Source organism: Stegodyphus dumicola, chromosome 2, assembly GCF_044657685.1.
Source record: "Stegodyphus dumicola isolate Sdum_Otavi_A_Nest chromosome 2, ASM4465768v1".
Taxonomy (NCBI): domain Eukaryota; kingdom Metazoa; phylum Arthropoda; class Arachnida; order Araneae; family Eresidae; genus Stegodyphus; species Stegodyphus dumicola.
Genome location: NC_140769.1, coordinates 100,659,218 through 100,685,607, shown reverse-complemented (window position 1 = coordinate 100,685,607; position 26,390 = coordinate 100,659,218). Strand labels below are relative to the sequence as shown.

The 26,390-nt window shown below is 33.2% G+C and overlaps 1 protein-coding gene across 4 annotated transcripts in view; it reads left to right on the top strand.

Moving 5' to 3' along the window:
- Positions 1 to 26,390, top strand: part of EndoB (SH3 domain containing GRB2 like, endophilin-B) — a 94,028-nt gene that overhangs the window by 7,730 nt on the left and 59,908 nt on the right. For 2 of the 4 annotated variants that reach the window (XM_085810956.1, XM_085810958.1), the window contains exons 2-4: positions 4,007 to 4,148; positions 10,663 to 10,821; positions 19,959 to 20,092. In XM_085810956.1, coding sequence (XP_085667082.1) covers positions 4,007 to 4,148; positions 10,663 to 10,821; positions 19,959 to 20,092 — 435 coding nt within the window. The remainder of the gene's footprint in view (positions 1 to 4,006; positions 4,149 to 10,662; positions 10,822 to 19,958; positions 20,093 to 26,390) is intronic. The other 2 variants (XM_085810957.1, XM_085810959.1) reach the window with 1 other exon arrangement.

Genomic DNA, 26,390 nt, shown 5'->3' with positions numbered 1-26,390 from the left:
AAAATAATTTTAAAATAAGCATATCTTTAGAATTTCCGATACGCAGTTCTGAATGCTGGAGATAATTTTTTTTTTTTTTTTCTCCTGTAGAGTGTTGCTATTGCTTTTAAATTGTTCACTTTGTTAATAAAAAATTCACTAAAGTTTTATAAAATATGAAATCGATGATAAAACAAAATTTCAAATTTGGACTTTCAGATGCCCATATTTGCTGTAGGATTACATCATTCAGAATTGGCTAGGTACCATTGTTTTATCACAGTGAGAAACATGCATAATTTATGTAGATTCTTCATTATTTAATTTCTTCAAATATACTACAGGTCAATAGTATTTGGTGGCAATGATTTGAAAAAGTGATACAGCCTTTTAAAATTTTCAACTCAAACTCGCAAAACGAAAACAATAATCCTTCAGGAACAAAGCCCCTTTGGACTAAAAGAAAGAAAAGATAAATAATCGTGCATTTTTTTTGTGTACTACCTTGGATGTTTTTATGCACAGAACAAAGCTGTTTGATCTCTTGCTATTCATTTGCCCAGTTCAGCTTGGTTAGTTTCATAAGTTTCTGGCTTGACTGACTGGCCACTTGGAACTTACCAAACTTCTGGATTAAAACCATTTTCACTGGGAAAGCCATATTTCAGAATTATTGTTATCCTTTTTTAAATTTGAATATTCATGTTCATCATTTTCGTCAGTTACATACAGTTTGATTAAAGAAAGAAGTAATTTTACTTATGTTATTTTCCTTGAAAAGCACAGAAGTTTTACATGCTGCTTAAATGTACATCTCTAGTGGACTACTTGGGAACCTTAGCTTACTAGGCCCATAAACTGTTGAATTTTAAATTTTTGTGTAGAGAATAAAACTTGGTTACCAACCAAAGCAGCATACTTATTGTAATGTGCTTAACAAAACCGATGAATAGGATATGTCAACCTATGACATATGAAGAAAACATAACATGAAGAAGATGAAGGATGAATAACAGATGATTAAGAGTTGACTGGTATATCAATAGGTACATGACTATAACAATGCCATACAATACGTTATATAAAAGCTGTTCGGGATACTTTGCTAGGTTCTTATTCGCATTCTAGTCATTGACAGCTATTTTCCATGTTGAGATTCCATACATCATGTTGTCGCACCAGGCTACTACTGGCCAAGTTGATAATCAGGTTCGACATGCACCCTGGATAAACACATCAGAATCATACACAGTCTTTACTGCATTCTTGGCTTCTTTTGGGGGACTATATTGCATTGAACTTCTTGCCTCTTCAGCATTTTATAGCTGCAAGGGTGAGTACAAATTTTCCAACACAGTTAATTTGAAATTGAAAATTATTAATGATCTATATATATCTAAAGGGCATAACCATTTATAAAATAAACTTTAAATGATGTGTTATTAGTAAATATAAGTTATATGAATTCATGTACTGTAAACTGTAATTAGTCAGATTTACTTGCTATGAATTCTAAGACAAATATAATCTTTTTTTTTTACTTAAGACAAAATTCAACTTCAGTTTGGCATTTCTTATATAAGAAGAGCCATTATGAAGAGAAAATATGTCTTCTAAAACTGGTATCACATTTACAAGCTATACTCAACAGCACATCAACAGAAAACTTTACAGAATTTTTCTTTTCTGTATATCTGATTGGTTGACCCATGCGAAAACCAGCTCTTTGGAGGAATCCTACGAGGACAGTGCTTCAAATGAAATGTTTTTAGTTTAGTTTAAAGAATAAGATCTAGTTCTCTTTTTTGAAATAATAAATCAGATGATATTTTTGGAATTCTGTAGATTTAGCCATCCTTGGTGTCTCATTTTTTTTTAATTGAAAAATTATTATAAAAAAACTATAAAAATAGTTTTGATACTACAAATTGACAAATATTGGGGAGAATTTTTTCTAATTTTTTAAGTTGTGAAACCTATAAGAAAGAGATGTTTCAGATAATTCTTTAAGCCTTTATATTTATTTTCGTGGAAAGCTCTGTTTGGTGGGCTGAGGGGTACTGTATTGGAAAGCATATCTGTGTTTTGATTTGAGTTACTTTAAGATTATGATTTTGATGTTAGAAATTAAGAATAGCTGGTGTCTTGTAAAAAATTCCACTTAAGAAGTTTTATGCATTACTAGATGAAGATTCATATTTGAGTGCTAAAAAATTTGCTAGACATCAGGAGTAAAGTAACAAACCATTTATAGTCATTTACATGCAATGAGAAAGGAAAAGAAATATCCTAGACAGAATGAGAGGAACTGTAATGAATCTCATGAAGTGCTTCAACAAACAGCACAAAAAGTTTTTCTGTAGGAAAATCACATCAGGTGATTAAAAAAAGCTGATAAGGTTACATTTATCTCTTAATTCCAACAACATTATATAGATTTTCGTGAAGCAACGATATTGACAGTAAAACACAATATTGTTTCCAAGAAGGTTCTGCTGATGGAAATTTGTTTTGTAAGAAAAATTTTGTTTATTAACATTTTGCAGGCAGACATGATTTTTGACACTTATGAGTAACTGCCAAATCCAGTTATTTCACGTGTTAATCAACTTAATAACTTACAAATGTTAATGATTTAACTATGTTGGAAGTATTTGTGAGACTATGATAATGCAGCTTCCAGTTTTACATCTACTTCACCTAAAAATATTTTAAAATTAGGGTTTTCATGAGTTTCTGTCCAAACCAATTTGTTTTCAGTTACAAATCATTTTCATCAGCTTTTAAATCGCTGCTAGAAAAATAGTACACATGATGAAATTTTTTTCATTGAAAAAATGTATTACTTTCCTCTGAGTAATTACTGTCATTATCTAAATATTCACAGTTACTATAAAAATTATCTAATAACCAGGCATTTCTTTCTCATTGCTAAAAAAAATCATGCAAAGCCACTTTCAGATTAAGTAAAACTGCAAAACAAAACAACAGCTTTTGAAATCTCAGAGCAGTGTGTTTCACTGCTGTCTATATACATTGCGATTACAGTTTCTTGCTTTCTATATTTGATCAGATCTGTATTATGATCAGTCTTCCACTTGTATTTGAGATAACATTCTCCTACATTCAAAGTTTGTCATTTTTTTGGACTTTGATCACAATATCCTGCCTGCAAACTGCTAAGAGCATTTGAAACTAGGTCAATCTATCCAAGGATTAGTGCATGAGGGAAAAAGTCAAGCAGTATGATTTATTTAAGTTCACCTCCATATTATTAGTATCACACCAAACTTCCAAAGCATTCAAGGCAGCAGAGAGTTTAGTCTCTATGTTTCTCGCTGCACTTTCTTAAGCGAAGTTCAAAGCCGGAAAAATTAAGTCCAAATGAGGTGAATGCAGGAATTTGTATTTATTTTGAACTATTTGTCATTATTGTATATTTATTAATTTTTATCTGTTTGATTTTATTTGTTTATTATTTAATGTACTTTTCATGATGGTCTTTCGTAGGATTGTGGCACTTGTAATTTAAAAATTATCGTATTTTTATGATAATTTAACCCCTTAACTGCCGCGGGCGTATATATACGCCTTGCTCAGCCGATGCGTTAACTGCCCCAAGCGTATATATACGTCCTTCCAAACTGCTATCATTTACTTTGCGCTGCTACACCTAAAATTATTCGCAAAGTTAACGCATCGGCTGCGCATCTGGGGCAGTTAACGCATCGGCTGAGCAAGGCATATATATACGCCCGCGGCAGTTAAGGGGTTAAGATATTTTTTCTTTCAGAGCTAAAAATACTTATTTGTTCGCCTACTATAATATATAAAAAAAATTTGTTCAATATTTCCAATAGTAAATCTTGAGAATGTCCTGAAAATTTCTGAACTTTTGAAAAATAAACTTTATTTTTATGGAAAGTGTGTAAAGTATGCAATATATTGAAAAGAAAATAATAATAAATATTTACCTTCTCACAAGTGTTCTACAAAGTAACAAGCTGGTGCATTTCTTTCATTAAAGTACACTGAAGAAAAGCTTGGAACATCTGAGAAAACAGAACTTGATGCCCATTTTGATGGGTTGGCATCGCGTTCTGACAGGACTAAGCATTGGACAGAAAGACTTGTTTCTAGAACTGATGCAGTTCTTCAACCAAATCCCAGTGAGTAATTTACTTCTGAACACTCGATAAAATCATTACAGTTTGTTTATTTATTGACTTATTATTTTCATTTTGTAAATTATTAACAGTAATTTGTGTGTCCTGGAATTTGAAGTTATATTTATGTCCTTTTTTGTTTAAATGTCACCAAGAACCTCTTATTTAAGGGTTGCACAAAAGCAGCAGCCTTGCTTAACCCTTTGACGCGCGCTATATTATTTAAAAAATTTTTTAAACTAAAAACACTAGAAATCGAATATTATGATCCTAGAGACAAATAATATACGAATTTAAAAAAATCTACTCCTGTCCATTAATCTGTGGGTGGTGGTTTCGCTGTGAAACCAGCGCGTGTCTAGGACTTTGAAACTTACTGAGTTAGTAGGAAAAAACAACTTACCTTTTTCCGTATGCATTTCCAATGAATTACGAAATTTGCGAATAAAAAAAAACTGCATTTAAAAATTGCATCAAATATAAATTTTTTACTTTATTTTACAAAGTATATCATCGGAAAAAAAAATTATAATTTATGTAATTTTTCTGCAGCAGTGAAAACATAAGAACGTACAGAATAAGGAAATAGAGATAAATAGATGGATAAAAGCCATAAATATATCCATGGGTTTTGCATCTTCCATAGAGGTAATTTCGTCAGCTGGGCCATAATCCTCAGAAAATTCGGGAATGGATTTCACTACATTCTGCATTTTATTCCATGTTACATCTGCAATTCTGGAAGGACCTGGTAAATTTATATCATCATTTTCTGACTGATCATCACTTTCATCTTCTATATTTCCATAAGCAGGAGGGAGGGGATAAAGGAGTATTTCCTTCTCCTTCACTTTCATCCTCAGAGACCACTGATTCTGGATCTGAAGGTAATTCTTCAAGTAACGCTAATGCATCAGCTATTTCTAACCCTTTGCGAGGCATTTTGAATCTCAACAGTAAAAAATAAAATATTGGCAAAATATTTTTAATTTAATTAAATTTTTGCACGATTTCTATTTTTAATTATTCAAAAATATATTTGCAATTTTTTGGAACCACACAAAATAATTTAGAAAATCACAGTACTAGCCTAGAGAGCAAGCATGTTGAAAGCAGAGAAAAATCTCTAAAATGAAAAATATTTTATGGGGGCAGGTGCATGTATTGTTTGGTAATGCAATAACTCTGTGATTTCAAAACCCCTTATCTATATCCGGGTGAAAATAAACACTTTTATTTCAAAGCAGCAAACATTACTATAAAGAGCAGTGGTTTCAGGGTGCGACCACCGAGCCTCTAGGGGAATGTGAGCATTGTAACGCAATGCTCTAGTGGGCCAGTGGTCATGCCCTGAAACCACAAAGGAAATACCATAAATATACACAGGTTGTTTATATATGCAGTTTAATTATTGCTGTATTTTTATTGTTAATGATAGAATTAATGATGTGCGATAAAAAAAAATTTAATTTTAAGTTATTAATATAAATAAAAGGAAGTTATTTTGTCTCACTTAAAATGAATTTTAAAAGGCATCCGATTTAAAATACTAAGACCTAAAAAATGTATAGTTCTGCAGTAATTTTGCATTATTTAGAGGTAAAAGATAAGTAATCAATCGGTTTTCACTTAAACAGTTTGGAAACAAGAGCGGAAAAAATTTCGAAAATTTTTGGTTTCAGGGCGCGACCACCGCCCCTCAAAGGGTTGAAAGTTCATTGCAAATCATCACCAGATGGCTAGCAGTCCTAACTACATTCGCTTAGCTTTTATCGGATGATATAGCTGTCACAGTTGATATAGCTATCATAGCCATTTTAAGCATAAAAGCCATTGGCTTCATTCATAGTTGGGAAACTGGGTCTAAGCCACAGCAAGTCAAAAAAGGTACATTTGTGCTTGCTTGGATGTGTCATTGACATAGTGTAATCGTTGACAGATGTCAGTTCATGTTTGCTTTGCTGTAAATGAACAGTTCTTATACTGGCTTGGCATGATTTAAACAGCATATTGTTAAAAATTAGACAATATTTTTATACCAGTATCTGGGATGCAACAAGGTCTCCTTGCCTATAATCTGAGGTACTTATGAAAAATCCCGTCAACCACTTTTCCTTATTAAAAGAAAAGAGGGCAAACTATGCAATTTTTTGCCAAATATGGAAAAGTCTTCTTCAAACAGGCTGGGTTTGATGTAAACTTGATTACACATGTTAGCTAGGAGAGTGAAGACTCCTTTTTTTCCCCTCTATCACACATATATATATTTTTTTTTTTTTTTTTTTTTTTTAATTTGGGACCTGCTTACTACAGAAGAGCATGCTGTTGAATATTTCCAAATTTATGGTATCTTACCGGCCTAAAAAAATGTGTTAATGGCTGCAAAATGGTGCTTTGTTAAAACAGAAGCAATAATAAATAAAAAATAATGGAAATTTTTAATGAAAAATTAAATGTAAATAAATGATAATATAATAAATTTCAAAGAAAAATAAGAATAGAACGTTTTTTCTTGTATTTAGTAAATGCTTTTTTTTGGGGGGGGGCACGATTGGTGCCGTCTCTTGCGGTCAACGTGATTGTCCGTAAGTATCTAATCTGATACTTTAGGATTGATATTTCAAGGCCATTTCTTCTCCTAAACCATGATTCATAATCCTGACAATGACTGCAGCAGAAAAAGTAGGTTTAGTTTTCTAATTTGCTTAAATCCCCTAATTTCTTCTGTGATGATGATGATGCCGGTTTTACGGTCTTAAATGAGGGGAGGCTTGCTATGATGTTGGAGTCCTATTTTAAAGTAGTAGACTCTAGCAATGGAAGTTCAACTTATACCAGTTGTAATTATAAAACCCTTGTTCGAATGCTGTCATTTAAGTCTACCCATCGTAAGAAGAGCTGTGAGAAGGATTGTTGCTTTGGTGCAATTAATTAACAAGTAGGCTGTTGGTGCCATTTTAATAGTAATGCCACTTTAAAAAGAACTCAATTAAATTTATCTTTTAATTTTTTATTATTTTGTTATATTTATTTGCTTGTGATCTAATTTTTTGACATTTTTATCATGGAGCAATAATGTTAACACTTTACTGACCGATTGCCTATTAGTCGACTTTTTCTCGCCAACGCCTACCGACCAATAGCCTATTAATCGGCTTTTTTCGCCAACACCTACCGACCGATAGCCAATTAATCTCTTTTTTCTCAGGCTACCTAAAAATAGCCTATCAATTGGTAGCCATGGCGATAAACAATTGCCATTTGCTATATCATCTGCATTTTATTAGTAGTATTGAGGTACATTGCTCACTTGCATTAAGTGTGTTGTTTCATAAACTCCCACATTTTCACACCGGTTTTAAAAAATTTACCATTCACAATGAGCGAAAAAATGGTACTGGAGAGTTTTATATAGACAATTTATCAGATTGCCCTGACAGTTGTTCAGAACAGGGAGAATCTGTGGCTGGGTGGCCGTTCAGACGTATGTATGCTGTTGAACCGCTAGCGGTCGGCAAAGTGTTAATGAGAAAAAGGACAGAAGTTAGCAATAAGAATGTAGAACACATATGTTTTGAAGATTTTGATCATACTTTCTTCAGTCAAAACTTTCAAACATGCACTCCCAGTTTTACGAACACAGGGCTGCCACAGCCAGTGCAACTAATGTGGTTATATCAGGTGATAGAGTTAAGACAAATAAATACCTTACAGCAGAATTTAGAAGCAGCAGAAATTGTATCGAACCTGTATATATATATATTAAACCAGTTTGTGTTGGTAACTTTTGTTCTTTCCCAAATTATTTTAATTTGACATTTCTTTTTCAAGCATCAAAACTTTGAAATATGCCGTTTTATTTTTATATATACATTGGAACAATTTTCATCACTAACCTTTAGAATAATAAATGTAATGCAAAATATGTATTTACAGTTTCTTCAAGAAGTATCAAAGATTTTTAATAAAAACTATGTAGCTCCAATATTTTAAAAATCAGTGTGAAGAAAATAATGTGTGATGCATATTCTTTGAATATATGATTTACTAATGAAGGAAATTACAGAAAATATTATTTTAATTTTGTTGCTTACCATAGTGCAAAACATAGCATAGCACCTTTTTGTTATGTACCTCCCATGCTGTTTGGTGCATGTGAAAGAGAAGAATCATTTAAGGTTATGTGCTCCGCCGCAAACTTTAACTGCACTACTTTTACCGGCTCCACTACTAAAATCCTCAGTATTAGGCGGGAAGCAGAAGGAAAGTGAAAAGATCTCTGCTTAATTAAATACTCCACTTTAAATGACTAATTCTCCATTTACTGCCGCCCGTCCCCACACTTACAGGCAATAGACTCTTGTTGTAACATGCCTAACTGGTCTGACCATGCTTACAGGGTCACCACTCCCGTTTCTCGGTCTCCTGGAAGGATGTGGAGATAAGTTTTCACTTGACAATTTGACTGGTTGTTTGCATGCTACCCACCAGTATTACACAGGCTAGGACCCTGACCCTGTGGACCAACCGCACCAGATGGAGTACAAAGTTATTACCTCTCTCCTCACCAGAGTGGCCCCCACTCTCTGATGGACCAATCGCCTGGTGGAGTACAGAGTTATTACCTCTCTCCTCACAGGGCAGAGCCTTCACTGTCTCCGAGTCCAGCCGTATAAACGACCTTTCTTTGGGGATATGGAAACGCCAAGCTCGGGATTTTATACCCCCATGGCCAAGACTGCCTAGGTACAGTTCCTAGTCGGTAGCTTCGCAGAGTTCTCTACGCCAACTCTCAACTCCAGGGGGGAGGCGGAAATGTAAAAGAGATGCCAAACCTGCTAAAATCCAATGATAATACCATCTGGGAAACAAACCACTTGTGTGCGCGCTTAATTTAACTCATTTAATTACGTGTATACACTTAAAAAAACCACCAAAAAACGTGGCAGGTGCATATTGGAAAAGTACACATAAATATATATGTATCGCATTTATTTTAGTTCCTGTTTGGTATTTTATGTTGTAGTCTTATTCTTTACATTATCCTCATTTAACCCTTTGCGGCTCAGTGTTCCACTACATGGAACACCCAAATTAAATCGCTTCTGAAACCTTTAAATTCCACTGTAAATAGATAAAAATGCCTTTATAATATACTTTGAACTTTTCTTTTTAAACAGTAGATAGCAGCATATCACAAGGAGACACAGAATTTTCATATATTATGTGTTATTAAAAGCCACTTTTTTTCAAGTAATTTTCTCTATTTTTTTAATGATATAAAAAATTTTATTTGGAAAAAATTAGGCATAGTTTTGCTGGCTGTACTCCAAATTATTTGTTCTATATTTTTTTTAATCTTTCATACAAAAATATACACATAATCAATGAATGAAACCAGGTGTTCCATTAGTGGAAACACTGCGCCTTTAGCGATCTCCTGGCTGTTACGAATCAGAACATCTGTGCTTAGGAGAGAAAGTCCGTTGTTTACGTTTTCTGTTTCCGTTGTTTTTTGGGGGAATGAATTCAAACAAAGCAGTATTGAGGGGTGAGGTGTGTTTTGTGTTATGAAAGCCCTAATATTGGCATCTCAAACTTTTTGTGATTAGTTTTTAGGCAGGAATTTTATTAGTAGCTTGATTCATCTTTACTTAGACCTGCGCGAATTTTTTGCTGTCGCATTTTAGTCTCCTTCCTGTTTGTTTTCAATAATTGTGTGCATATTTTTCGTGTATGTATATATTATAGGCTTATTTTTCTTTATTGTTAATATTAATCGTAGTTAATTTTTTTATTATTAATTTTCCATAAATGGCACGAAGAGGTCTAACCCTTTCCGAAAATTTGTAAATATTTTTGTATATAGGACTTGTGTATATAGATATTTATCTCATTTATCCGTATATATTCAAGAGTATTGTGTATATCCAGGAAACCATGTATACAGCCATAATACAGAGTTTTTTTCATTCCTATACAAACGCTTCTACTAATTTTCGTGCTTCACTGCAATGCTCGCTTAGTCACACTTTTAAAAGCTATGGCGGCGCAGTGTTCCACTTCATGGAACACCCACAGAATTAAAGTAAGTAAATTAAAGTAGTCGGTAAGTGCAATTTTTACAAAAATTTACCTGTATACTCCTTTATTACTAAATAGACTGCATACAACTTTTTTTGTTGAAATTTCGACGTTAACGTAGTGTTTCGACGTTAACGTAGTTTTCGACGTTAACGTAACGTAAATTTCGACGTTAGTGCGCCACAAAGGCTTAAAAGAACACTTCAACTATTTCATAATGTTTCCTTTTTTTGTTTCAGTATATTTATTTATGTATTTAATCATTTGTTTATATTTGCCTCTTTAAACAATTATGAATTGCAATACAATTTAATCCGTTGCTAAAATAACAAAGTGGGTTTTGAAAAAATATAGGATATATATGCCAAAATCTGTATCCTTTGAAGCAACAGCTATATTACATACTTTGAATAATATATGTTTACGATATTAGATAGCCAGAAGACTTCTGTTTTTAAATTCTCAGATACAAGGGTTGAAGATTATTTATTTGAGAAACTTGATAAGAAGCGAGAACATCCATCCAATTTAGATTTGCTTGGACAAGATATGATTGAAGCTGGTGCTGATTTGGGCTCGGGAACACCATATGGTATGTATAGAAATCATCTCGTAATAATAATAATAATTTTAATAAATTGTTTTTTGCTGTTAGATGTACAAAGGGTCATGAATTTATATCTCTAAAACTTTTTTAATACTGAAAATAATTTAAGGCAACCAATGCTTTGATGCTGCAAATTTTCCATTTTTGTCACATGATATAAAACAGTTAACATTTGTAGTTTGCTGCAAATATAAATTATCGCCCAAAATATAAGTTGAACTGTTAGATTACCATCTGTATTATTTAAATAATGAAGAATCTGTATGTATGTAGGCATGTTCCTCGAATTGTGGGAAAACAGTAATCCCTAGAGCCACTAAATTTTTTTTTTTATTTATTTATCAAATTTTGGGTGAAATTAATGCAATTTTAATTAAAAAATTTGGCAGTTTAAAAGCAGACTGTTGCCACTTAGCTTAGTATACAATATTTATGTTTTAAATTTACTCAGAAAGTTGAGTGATGTGTATGCATTGCCCCCTGGCAAAGCATAATATATTTCTTTTAAATTTAATTAGTAAACTTAGCAATTTTAAAAGAATGTATTTCCACTGCCTGAAATAAAATATTCCTATCTTTAGCACACCAGTGCATTGTCCTTCAGCAAAGTGCAAGATATTTAATTTTTCTTTCAAATGTAATTTATGTAATATATACTTAACAAATTGAGCTATTAAAAGCAGTGTGTAATTCTTCATCTGTATTGTTATTAATTACTGGTGGGATCTGAGAAATTATTTAAGGTAGTAATTTTATTTTGTGCAATTCTTTGTTTTGTTATTTTGATTTTGTGTAGTGGCGATTTTTGCACCAAAAATGGCTGCTACACAAATCCAAAATAGCAAGTCAAAGAACTGCACAAACTCTGTATCCAAGTACACATCAACCTATTTTCACTTAAAAAAATCATCAGAGAATTGCGCAAACTAGGCATTGCGCACTGACTTTGTCCATATACAGTGCGCAAAACAAAAAATTGGGACAGTTCTGTATCTCCCGTTCTACTGGGTCGATTGACGAAATTCAAGTTGTGTTTTTCATGTTTCGAAAGTGCAACTTAGGATATGTGTTAGATTTATATATAGGTAATATACGTATTTTGACACAAAATCGGACATTTTCTGAAACATGCCATTTTTTCCCATATTTCGATTCTACGACTCAAATTATGCCAAACTGCGAAATTTTGTAAAAATTGCACGAGTAGTTTTTTAAATTTGGCACAAAATCGGACATTTTCTGAAATGACATGCCATTTTTTTTCTATATTTTGATTCTACGACTTATGCTAAACAAATTTTGTAAAAATTGCACGAGTAGTTTTTTAAAAATCAGTTCTCAAAATTTTAGCTCCTCAATAATAATTGAATTTGGTATATATATTTATTATTCTCTCTTTTTTTTATTAAATTTATTTGATTCATATCTCACATTTCCAAATTTAGGTTCATTCCAAATAAAATTCGCCCATTTTTTATGATTTATTTAAAAAATTTGTATTTTTAAATCATTTGTATAAATTTTTCTAAAAAATGTTGAACTATAAAATTTTTACCATCATCTTAAAGTAGATGTATTTCTAAGCACACCTGCAAAAAAATTGGAGGTTCTTTCCTTCAAAATTTCTGAAGATGTATGTGAATTTATGTATTGGCACGTTTTTAAATTTAACATATTTGTTGAAATAAATACCTGTGTTAGAACAATGCTATATATAAATCTAATATATATCCTAAGTCGCACTTTCGAGACATGAAAAACGCAATTTGAATTTCGTCCATTTGGCCCAGTAGAACGAAAGATACAGAACTGTCTTTTTCTTTTTTCTTTTTCTTTTTTTTTTTTTTTTTTTCTTTTTTTCTTTTTTTTTTAGTGCTGTGTACACATTGATCTCTATTCACTTAAAAAGTCAAAGGAGCGGCCAACAAAAAATATATAATCTCAATAACTAAATTTTAAATCGAACAATAAAATAACATTTATTGAAATTATTGTATATTTCATTAATATTTAATTATCTAACTAGAATCTAAATTTAATCCCTAAAATTATCTTAACTAGAATCTCTGTACTGGTATCGCCACATAAATTCACAAAAATAAGAGTAAAACATATCCTCTGTAGTGCAGGTATCCTCCGACATTCTTCCATATGCATTTCCTTCCTACAAATAGGACTCTTGTAATGGCAACTAAGTAAACCTTCATTTACACACAGCAGTCAATTAATGCTTTTTTCCCTTTTGTTCCAAATCATACAGAAACTTCAAATTAATCTTACAACATTCAGCCATTTTACCATGTAAACCACAACATAACAACGCACTTCTTATCCAAAATCCGTTCCATCATTCAAATTCACCACAATCACAAAACCAATTACATCATAATAGGGTTTCCATAGCATTCAACAACTCAGATTACCATAAATGAAAATCTTGGTGATAAATGAAATAATTTAGCGATAATCTAAGGGCCATCCTTCAATCTACTCTAACCAAATTTCAATTTGACGGCTATGGTCTTGATGCACATACCTGATATTTCGAAAAATATGCAGCCTACGTCTTTTTCTAAACAAGGGGGGGGGGTACATGTTAGATGAAGATGCATGCATGTCTTTCTTTTAATAGTAAGTTTGATTTAAAAAAATGTTGCTGTAAATGGTTGGTTTTCTGAAAATAGTTGCTTATAAGATAAACTCTTTCAAGAAATGATGTCTTCATAATTTTCTAAAAGTGGTCACCAGCTTATGTTCTCTTAAGTTGTTTCATGGAGATAAATTTCCTTCTAAAATAAATAAACATTTATTTTAACAATATTTCTGAAGCTATTATTCTGATCTATGATTGTTCTTTCCTTCCTGATGTATACAATGTATTTAGCTAAAGGTACATTACATATTCATGTCATGAAAATGTTATTAAACTTCAGTATTTTTTTAGTAATTTTGTTTGAACACAAAAATTTGCATAGTTTTTGTGATCATTGCAAAGCTGAATAATCCATGTAAAGTTCAGTAAAAAAAATAGAAGATCTGGGAATATTTGTTATCTTACATTTAAATCATGAATAAAAGTTTGAAAAATGAAAACAATGAGTAATGCTTTACATACTAATAGTCTGTTAATCAACTTCTACTAAAAGCCTATTAAGTAGCTTTTTACTTTCTTGAATGAAGTAAAGGAAGTATTGTAATCGCAAAAAATGTCGGGTTTCACATTTCAACTAAAATATCCATTCTGACTGCTCTTGAATCCATTTGAAGGGCATTTTTCGACAAGATCTATATATACAAACAGAATAAAGGACCTTCTCCCTTCCCCAAAAGAGATTTTTAAACTAGATTCAGAAGAGATTTTTTCATGATGTCTGTACTACCTAGATACATACATGTCTCGCATAACTCAAAAACTAGTAGCCTTAGAGCTTTGAAATTTTGCATATGAGACTGCTACAACATTTGGTTGTGCTCCTTCCACTTTTGTTGCAATCAGATGGAACCAAATTACATCTATATATATATATATATTTCCACTGTTACCCAGCTTGGTGAGCTCAGTTGTTTTATTCTTATATGTTGGTAAATTGTACTTTTTTTGCTTTAAAAGTGATTGAATTATGTGTTCTTATCGTCTGATTAAGGTTTTCATGACTATAGTTAATCTCCATGCAATAGTTATAGAATTATCAGCTGTTGAAAAGTTTAAATGGCACTAGGCCTAAAACGGCCACCATTTTTTTACATTTGTAGCTCTTAGTAGAATAGTGAATTAAGTCAGTTTCAGCATCAACCTTAGTGTCTCTTTTCCCAGTGTGCCACTGGGAAAATTTGGTCTTCTTGCCCATTGGGCGAATTGCTTGTTTTGGCGTAGAAACGCTAATTTTAATTGTAAAAATTATTTTTTTAACTGTTTTTAATGGTATTTGATATTTTAGAAATTTTAATGAAGATGTTTTGTGTTTTAATGTATTTTTTTAGATTTTTATGTATTTTGCCTTACTGCAAAGTAAAAATTGAATTGATTGAATGAGAAATATATGTCTAATGAAATTCGAGGAAGTAAGTTTAAATGAAATGCAGCAAAAAATTTTTATAATTTAACAGGCTGTACAAGGAAGCTGTGGTTTTCGCACCAATAACCCTTTTTTCTCCATATGTAAAAAATAAGATGATCATTTTCAGAAAATTTCCCACAAAAGCATCAGCCCCATGTAATCATATCTCATGTGCTTCTTCTGTGAAGTATACTGGTGGACTTGATAGAATTTGTTTTAATTATATATATATAAAGACATAATTATAAATGTCCATGCATCAGGCAAGATGAACATAGATATTGTCTCTCTAAACGTCATATTTCTAGTTAGACAAAAGAACTTTAAATATATTGTACAGCACATATAGACTTTTTTACAAAATGGTTCATATTTAAGTACGATCACAATATATTTACTATCTTTCATCTTATACATGGTTCTTATAATTAAATTATGAGACTGATTTTATTACATGATGATAAAAGCTTAGTTGGTAGAGCTGTGTTTATCATCCAAATGGGCCAACCGTCATCTAAAATTAGTAACATTCTCCAAGCATGATGCAGAGTTGCCAACTCTCCCGATTTTCGACCGGTCTCCCACTAACACGATTTACATTATATTTCTCCGACTTTTTCCTATTCTTAAAATTTCTCACGATTTTTATGGAACTTGGCTTAATACTTTGTTATATGAACAAAAAAAAAAAAAAAAGTGATTTTGGACGTCTGAAAGCAATTGAATTTTCTCTAGATTATATCTACACTCACGTCCATAAATTAAGGATAATTCGGAGTCACGAGGAAATCGAACTTTAAAATGAATATATCACCTGTAAAATCACTACACACCTTTTCAAGAATCATAAGCAAATTTCAGGAAGTAACCAGATGACACCGATGGTACGTCACAATGACGAGAGTGTTATATAAGGAATACAGGCAAAGAAGTAAAATTGTTCGCTGACGCTTTATAAGCATTTCAGTGCAATAACCGAATAGTTATGACACAAAGGACGCATTTGGATGATTTTTTACGTGGTAGAATTATCGGCCGTCTGGAATGTGGGCATACCCAACTGAAAGTATCAGACGAACTTGGAATTGCCCAGAGCGTCACCTCCAGGCTTTGGCAACGATTCCAAGATGATGGTAATGTGAGTAGACGTTACAGCACAGGTCGCCCCAGAGTTACAATGCCGAATGAGGACCGGTATTTGTCAGTTACTGCCAAAAGAAACAGGCGGAGCACAGCCTCAGACCTGTCTCGTCAGCTCTCTTCAGCCACTGGTACGACAATTTCAAGGCAGACCGTGTACAGATGCTTAGGGCAGTTTGGTCTATATGCTCGTAGACCTGTCAGATGCATTCCACTTACTGCAACTCACTGTCGCCTGCGGTTAGCCTGGAGTAGAGAGCATGCATTGTGGACACCGCAACAGTGGGTTTGTGTGATGTTTTCCAACGAGTCCAGGTTTAGCTCGCAGTCTGATTCTCGCCAGACTTTCATATGGAGAGCTCCAGGTACCCGTTACCACCAAGGAGTGGTGCAGGAGTGCTCGTTTGGGATGGAATTATTCTGGGTTCCAGAACTGACCTGCTTGTTCAAATCCATGACAAGCCAAATCTATTGTGACGTCATTCTGGAACAACATGTACGTTTGTTTTAGGGCGCCATGGGCGCACAATTTGTGTTTGTGGATGACAATGCCCGTCCTCATCGTGCAAACATCGTAAGTGAATGCCTTCAGTCGGAGGATATCACCCATATGGACTGGCCAGCAATCTCACCGGACTTGAATCCAGTAGAGCACGTTTGGGACATGCTTGCCCGACAAGTTGCAGCCCGTCAACCTCCTCTTACATGTCTACCGGAACTTCGGAGAGCATTGCTTTTTGAGTGGTGTAATATCCCACAAGATCAGATCGATAATTTGATACTCAGCATGCCTAGGCGTTGTACGGACTGTATTGCATCGTCTGGGAGACATGCAATGTATTAACAATCATACCAACCATGTAATATTGGTTTTTTGTAAATAGGTTTTTTTTTTTTTTTTTTGTTATTTGCTCCAGGGAGAAAAAATCACTAATTTTTTTAATAATAGCATATAGCATCGTTTTTTGCTCTTTACCTTTTGTTTAATAAATAAGCTTTACAAATAAGTCAAATTTGGTTTGCTTCTAACTCTTCCTTTGCCTGATTTTGCATTATCCTTAATTTATGGGCATGAGTGTAAAACAAAACCTTTCGAATAAGATGAAAATTTCTGCTTTGTGAGTCAGAACATGGACCTTATAAGAAATAGACCAACCCAAATGGGTTTTCTCCCTTGCCCTGGCGCATTCCCAGCTGTCACCTTGACCACATCCGGAGGAGTAGGGATGACTTGCAGAAACTTGACAATAGTTGTCTATTGCAGCGCGTATAATTTTCAAGAAAAATTTTCAAGAAAAAGCTGGTGATAGCGCCTCATTTCACAAATTAGAATTTTTAGATATTTTTATTTTTGAAACTAAGATTAATTTTTAAAAATTTAGCATATTTATCAAGCGTAATTAATATTCTAAAGAATTATAAAGCTGTTGCATGCTTTCAGGTCTGGATATTTCTTGCTGATGTTTCTGCTCTAGCAAATGCATCTTTTTCTGATATAAGGTACTTTTTGAACAGATTTCCTGTGTTACTTCATTTAGTCATGAAATATGATGATATTGCCACTGATATCTTGCAATTGCAATTTTGAAATTTACAATTAGAAAACTTGGATAAAGTTATAAAATCAGCGAGAATTGACACCTAGTGGAGTTTACTTGGAAAACTGAAAAGTGCTGATGGAATTTTAAAATATAGTGAACGGTCCAGAAATATGTTGGCCTTCTTGACAGTTCTCCATAGTATTGCAGAGTATAAGAGGATTTTCAGTGTTGTTGCAAAAACGAGGACTAAATTTAGATCTAATATTAGTGATGACACATTAGAAAAATTTTTATTAGCGAAAGCAGGCCTACGTGGCAATTGCTAAGAACAAAATTATGAAGTTTCTTTCTTAACGAAAGCAAAATCTACCACTGTTCATAACATTTGTACGAAAACTGATTAAAGTGTCTTTTTTTTCCCCCTATAAATGATGCAAGTAACAAAAATGTGTTTCATGTGTAAGGTATTTTTGTGTTGCTTGCATTTAAGAGTTAGTAACTGTTTAAAGTTAATTCATTATTAAAAACTATATTTTTATCATTTAAAAAGTCTTTAACATTGTGAAAAATCTCCTGATTTTTGAGTGTCATAGGTTGGCAAGTATGATGATGTAAAGTATTAAGTGAGAAAGTAATATTATATGAGCAGCATAAAGCAAGAGCAAATATTAAATTTTGTTTTAAACTTGGAATGCTATTAAGTCAGGTAATTTTGGAAACAAATACATATATGGGAATAATTCTGGATCTAGTGTATAGATATTCAGGCATTGTGCATAATTCTAAATTGGTGCTGAAATAGCCAAATCTAACCTAGCCTAGATCTCGAAGAACTGTTTATACCAAGGAACTCATTGCAAAAGATAGAATTGTTACAGGAAGATTGATTATAATGATGTAGTAAATGTATTTGGCATAATTCATAAAATTTTTATGAAAAGCTCTGAGCAAGGGAAAAACGTTCTCTTCCCAGTTTGTGTGTCTTTGATCATGTTTACTATTCAAACTGAATCCTTCAAACTTGTCAGAGAAATAATTTTAAGAAATTTTTTTTTCAGTGATGAAACATTGTGTTTTCACTTCTTTCTGACAATTAAATCCTGAAATTAAGCTCTGAGTGATAGTTACCATCACCTGCAACAGGGGAAAAATTTGTTATCAGATGTGAAGATAGTACTGATATGTTTCTATGACAGCAAAGGAATTATTCTTCATGAATATGTTTCTGAAGGGCTGACTATGCATCTTTTTTTATTTAAGTATTTTGAAACAGATGTGTAGAAGTGTTTTCTGAGCTTAACCTGAATGTTCAACACACTTGGTTTTGTTTTCATAATAATGCACCAACTCACATAGCAGTAGTTGTGCAGAAATTTTGGCCTGAAAATAAGTGTATGCTTAGTTATCTAATAAACTCAATAGATTTCTGAGATTATTTTCTGTTCTCAAAGTCAAAACTGGCATTGAAGACATCTAAAGGATGGATATGACATTTCGCCTAGCCTAAGCATCTGAAGCATGAAGGCATCAAAAGAAATGTTTTTTGAAAAAAAAAAAAAATAATAATGTTCTTCATCTTTTGGTTGTTTTTCCTTTTATAAACTTGCTCTCATTACTGAATTTTCAGGCTGTATGTGCAAATTCTTTTCCCTTAGAATATGTATATAATAAAACTTGGGTTATAAGTTACTGTCATGTCTGATTAAAAAGCAGCATATTAAAGGGAAGCCGAGTTAAAATATTTGATGTTTGCATATATATATAAAACCAAGCCTGTTTTAAAAAGATCTGATTTGCTATATTTCAGTTAAAGCAGCAGGAAATATAATAATCTAGATGCTAATTAATTACTTCTAAGAAGAGGTAACACACTTAGAGAAAAGGAATTAGATTTTATTCTTTAAAAATGCAACTTCCTAGTGTGTATAGGATACCCTGAGCTGAGAAAGAACGAAATTCAAGTTCTAATGTAATTTTGTCAGCTTCTTAAAATGTGTTGGATAAATAGATAGATATTGGGAATGGAATGGCTTTTTTTAAAAGAAAATAATAATAGAATGAAAATGCGATTTTTGACATGACATTGACAGAGTTCCTTTTCAAAACAGTAAAATAGATAATGGCACATAAATAAGAAATTGCAGTAATTTAAGTCCCCAGAAAAGGTCATGTGATAAGCAGAGTATGATTGATGGCTTCATGAACATACCTACGTATGATCTTAAGCAGATTTTAATTTCATTGTAACAGTACTGTGCTATTTTTATAAACTTCTGCTTTCCGAAAAATTAACAAAACATTTATCACGTTAGTTGTAGTAAAAAGAAGTCTAAATAAAGCAATACATATAGTGCCCAACTTACTGTATTTTTTTCTTTGTTAGGTAGTGCTTTGATAAAAATTGGACAAACACAGCAACGTCTAGGTGCAGCTGAAAGGGAATTTGTCCGAGCTGCTATGACCACATTTGTCAGTCCTTTGAAGCGTTTTTTAGATGGTGACATGAAAACAATAATGGTAAGGTTGAAAAAAAAAAAAGCATAACTGTCGAATTTGTGTGAACTTTTTTAATGCTTTTAATTATTTTAGATATCTGTTATCTAAAATAATTTGATGTTGTCTAATTAAGGAAGACATTCAAAATGATAACTACCAATTGTAGTTAATTATGTGAGTTAGTTACTAATTTTTATTATCAATCTGATCAAATCATATTACTGAACATAAAAGTTTGATTAACTCAAAAAGAGTTCTTTATAAGTATAAACAAATTTATTCTAGAGTTTAAAAATTTAATTGATGGTAAATATGAAAGAATACTATACTAAAAAAGGTTTTTGTGGGGTTTCGATAAGCTACATTTTTTGTAAAGAAACTGAAATGGATTAATTCTGGGACTTTTGTGCTTGGCATTTATTTTTCAGTCTTAATTATGCTTAAAGTATTCAGAAATTTAAATTTCCTTAGGCAGTAAAGCAGATTTTAAATTTTAACTTTCTGATAATATTTTTTTTATTAAATGGATTTTTAAGCAAAGTGAGTTGGACAGAATGTGGGTGTATTTAAATTATTCCATTGTTCATCTGGTGCTTAAAATCTTTAAAAAGAAAGTTTTTTCATTAAATTATGTTTTTAGAGTCCTTTAAAAAGTCTTGTGAAAGTCTTTACTTTATCATTATCTTTTGGGCAAAATTGAAATTTTTAGGAACTCTGCTGAAGTTAAAACTTTTGTATTGTTACGTTATTTTCTTCCTTCATGTTCGTTTGGGGTTCATAGATTTGGAGTGAATAACGGCGACACTTGATGAAGTATCGAAATGCACTTTACCGATATTAATCAGATAGCTCTAAAATCACTTTTACAGTCACCAAACAGTTAAAAACATGCTGACGCGTTCAGCGACTGTCAGGCAGTAACGGTGGAGACAGCTTCACTGCAAAGCACCAGAGTACAGCTTCCGACTCTGTTTGGTCATTCTCGAAACTCCACGTACTCTTGAGACTCTCCACGCAATGCACTTGACAATACACAAGAGTATAGTTCTCGACTCAGCACAGTCTAAGATGAAATTCGACGATGCACTAAAAGACTCTCTCGATGCACTCGGCGCTAGACTTCTAGACACTCGCTAGAATGACTGGCTATCAGCTCGCTATACGAGGCACACACACTCGTCCTCTAGGCGAGGTAACTCTCAGTGAGAGACACGCACTAACTGACTGCGGACCAGCAGGGTTTGTATAGCTTTTGGCTTGTGTTCGAGAACATTCTGGGCTAAACTGTTAAGAATTCGTTCCAGAAGGTTCTCCATCCGTCTATGGTATATTGCCAATATTTTCGCCAAATGGGCGATTTCTCACCAAGTGTGGCAACCCTGACTTCCTTTGCTGTTTTTCTGGCAACTCTAAAACTGCTATGCGGGGAAGCTATCTCATCACACCTGTGCATTTCGTAACACTGCCCCCTCCCAAGGATTACACGTCCCGGGCAGTACAACCCTTGGTCAGAAGCCTAATTTGATACAAACAAAACATAATAAAACAAACAAGAAACATAACTAAAGAAACAAATATTTACACTATATACAAGTTATATACACAAATTGAACACATAATAATTTTAAATTATATACATTAAAGTTCTGAATGAATTTCAATCTCAGTGTATTCACTAAAATATACCCGTGTCAAATACTTTTCCACTGCAGTTCTCAGATATATTTATGTTTTGCATATCACAGTCTAAATGATTCAGTCCTTTCAGACATTTCATCCACCGGAAGATGTGAAACAGTTTGTTCACCACTCTGTAGTTCATTCGCAGCATACATACAGTTCACCTTGGTATATTTAGCAGGTGGTACATACTCGTTTTCCCCCGTTTTCTGGGAACCAGCTTCAAATTCTGCATCAGAGTCATGAACGGAACCCGATTCTTTACAAACAGAAGCATCCTGGTTTAGAATCGAGTCCTTGTCTGCAAAATGTGCACTATGAGATGCTCACATAATTTGCGAGCTGGGTGAATTTTTTTGCAGTACTGGAGCGTACTGCTTAAGCTGCACATGAGTTTCTCCCATCTCAGCATCACATGCACTTTCAGATGGTTCACCTGCTGCCTGCAACTTCGTAACTTCACTATCAGTTTTGACAAACTTAACAGTCGCATTTTCATTTTCTTCTATCTCTACTTCAGGCACGTGAGAATCAAAAATCTTCCTTCCCGTCTTTTATTTCTTCATATTTTCGTTCTGTTTCTTTAATCCCGTTAGATATTTCATCGATCATTTCTGGATCTTTCTCAGGCAGTTCGTTAGCTACTTCCTTCATTTCTTCATCCTTGGATTGTCCAGATGCCACTACTGTCATTTTCACATCTTCTTTTATTACTCCAGTTTTTTCTGTAAACTCCACTTTCAGCTGTTGGAGTTGCTCTCGCACATTTTCATGGCTGCCATTTATCTCTTCTCGTCGGCCTTCCATCTCTTCTAGCCTGGCTTTGATCTCAGCTGTCATCTCTTTATATCCAGCTTTTATCTCTTTCTATCCAGCTTTTATCTCATCATATCCGGCTTTTATCTTGGCACATCCGGCTTTTATCTTGGCACATCCGGCTTTTATCTCAGCATGTCCAGCTTCCATCTTTTCTTGGAATCCAGCAAAGGCAGTCACAAGCTGTCTTAATAGATCTTCCATTACTCTTGTCACTGGCATTCACCCTCAAATCCCACTTCTGACAACAGTTGTTACGTTAGTTTCTTCCTTCACGTTCATATGGGGTTTGTGGATTTGGAGTGAATAACGACGACACTTGATGAAGTATCGAAACACACTTTATTTACCAATATTAATCAGATAGCTCTAAAATCACTTTTACAGTTGTCGAACTGTTAAAAACACGCTGTCAAGTTCAGCGACACAGCCTTCACACTGTCAGACAATAACGGTGGAGACAACTTCACTGCAAAGCACCAGAGTACAGCTTCCGATTCCGTTTGGTCGTTCTCGGAACTCCACGTACTCTCAAGACTCTCCATGCAATGCACTCGATGATACACAAGAGTATAGCTCTCAATTCAGCACAGTCGAAGACAAAACTCGACGACCAACTCGGCGCTAGACTTCGAGACACTCGCTCAATGATTGACTATCAGCTCGCTAGACAAAGCACACACACTTGCCCTCTCAACGAAATAAACTTGATGAGAGACACACACTAACTGACTGCGGACCAGCAGCGTTTATATAGCTTTCGGTTTGTGTTCGAGAATATTCTGGGCTGAACCAGTAAAAATTCGTTCCAGAAGGTTCTCTCTCCGTTCATGGTATATCGCCAATTTTGTCGCCAAATGTGGCAACCCTGCCTTCCCTTGCCGTTTTATGGCAACCCTAAAACTGCTTTGCGGGGAAGCTATATCACCGCGCCTGTACATTTCGTAACAGTATTGTATTTTTTAGAATGAGCATAAATTTCTCCATAATATATATAAGGACTGGAACACCATACAAAAAGTTAGATTTTATACTTTCTGCAAAATTTATTTTTTTTAATTGTGACATGAATATGTTGGTCATTTAAAACATTTTTGTGACTGAAAGTATATATGTATCTATAAACAGTGGTTGCAAAAATTAACCCTTTGACGTGCGGTGGTCGCGCCTTGAAACCACCAATTTTCGAATTTTTTTCTCCTCTTCCTTCCGAAATTTTTGAGTGAAAATCAATTGATTACTGATCTCTTACCTCTAAATAACACACAATGACTACAGAATCATACAGGTTTTTAGGTCTTAGTACTTCAAATCGAATGCCTTTTAAAATTAGTTTTCAATGAGACAAAATAACTTCCTTTTATTAATATAAACAACTTTAAATTTCAAAAGTTATTCATCTCACATCGTGATTTCTGTCATAAACAATAAAAAATACCTCCACTTGGTCAACTTCTTAATATGTGGCAACCTATTTTCATTTCCATTTTTACATAGTGTGTGAGAGGAAAAAAAGACTCAATCGTTCCTTCTTTCAAATAATGTTCTTTATATTATATTTTTAAATTAAATTGTTATTAATTTTAAGCAATTTTTTTAAATTTCATTTTAATTGTTTACGTTGCATAGTTTCTTTCGAATAACTGCTTTAAAAATTTCTATTTACTTATTCGAATTGCGTAGTTTAAATCAAAGGTGCATCATTTATTTTTTTTCCAAATATTTTCTTTATACTATATTTTTAGTCATAGTTACTACTTAAGGTAATTTTTAAAATTTTAGACTTTTATTTTAATTGTTAGTGATGCATTGTCTCTTCAAGTAATTATTTTGAAACTTTCTATTTATTCATTCAAACTGAGCAATTTAAATATATTTATAAATGTAAATTTTCAAGAATTTGGATTTTATTTATTTGAATTGGGTTCCTTTCGGAAGAATACTTTGTGACCCAGACTACGAAGCGTTTAGAAACTGCATATATTAAAAGAGAAAATACAGTAAGGCACAGTTAACACGCCTTTTAGCGTTCCGTTCAGAAAAGATATATAAATAAGAGAGAAGTATAACCGACATTTTAACTTAGGATGACTTGCATACGCTGCTTTAAACAGTTTTTCTTCTGCCATTCTGCTTAATTCTTGCTCATTTTCTTCAGGCATTCTGCAAGTATATTAAATAGCATCCAACTTTTTTAAACATCTTGGTATTTCTGACAATAATTTTAAATAAAATTATTGCCTTTCATTTCATAAAGGTCCACAAACGGCCGAGCGGTAAAGCCGCTGAACACTGGTAGTTCACTCCGGGGTTCGAATGCCTGTAAACGGGCTGGTTGTATGGGTGTTTTCGTGGATTTTTCTCATGTGTAATGTGTATGCCATCTGGTTTCCCTTAGAAAGTTCTTCACGAAGGCATCCTTCCTTTCAGGCAGATAGCCCTGCTTTGCCTTAACTTAGTAATCCAATTCAATCCATTTCATCAGTATTTAAGCCAGAGCCTTTATCAATCTTTAGAGGTTAGCATTTTGAAGGTATGAGATGAAAGGAAAGACTGGTTTCATCAAGAGGTTTTGGTTTATTTAATTATGGCAACACGCACTAGGACTATCTGCCTAAGGGGATGGATGCCTTCGTGGAGGACTTTCTAAGGGAAACTGGTTCATATACACGTTACACATGGGGAAAACCACTAAAAGGCCCATGCAGCCAGCCCGTTCGTGGGATTCAAAAATCGGACCAAACTACCAATCTAAAACTGAACCATGTATTGCAAAACCAGTCGCTCTTCCCTTTAATCTGCAATGATACCGTTTTTGGATTTTCTGTTAACACAAGCTGAATTGATGGTATATGCTGGCATACATGTCCAAGTGTTTTCTCTTTGAACACCTAAATTCTTTAAAGTATCCTGAAAGTATATTCAAAAGCGTCCAACTTTTTTAAACATCTTGGTATATCTGACAGCCAAATTTCCCTTCAAATTTTTGCTTATTTTTCTCCCTAATTTTCTTCTTTCCTTCTACAATTATTTTCAGTGCTCAAACAAAAAAATTAAGCTTTTTTGATTGCTAGACTTCCATAAATTTTGCATTCTTGTCAATTTTTTTTAAATATCAATTGCATAACTGTGTTTTTCAGTTGAAGACAGCTTTTTATTTTCTAGACATTTTAACTATAAACAAAGTATAGAACAAAGTCCAAAGGATAAATATTTTAATTAAAAGATTTTTTGCTAAATGTCAAAAAAATAAAACAGTCCAACAGTGTTTATTCTGTACCACCGAGTGACCCGATTCTTGTATCGGCTGAAACAATCTAAATCATATTAAAGATCATGTTTTTTTATACAATCTATAATGCGAGAGAAAAATTAGCTTCTTAAAACATTCTTTCTAAGAGGATTAATATAAAAATTTATATTTATATATATATATTTTTTTTTAAAAGCTGGGACTTGAACCAAACTTACAGTTTAATTTACATGGTGGTTATATTACAGTTAATGACATGGTGGTTATTATTAAAGTTCCACTTTGAAATGGTCATAAAAGGAAAACTACCAGACCAAATGTTATCAAACTTGAGAATCATGTAAAGGAGGTTTTGGGAATTTATTTTCTGCGGGGGAAAAAGAAAAGAAAAAAAAAAAGAGTTCAAAAACTCACCACCAGGGAAAAGATGGCACTGTATACGATATTGTTAAATGAAATAAGACATGAAAACATCAGTTTAAAATGTGTTTAATCGTTTCCGAAACGTGTTACAAAGCATATTCCTTGTAGCATCCAGCATTTTCCGAAAGCAAGTTAAATCCTGTTACT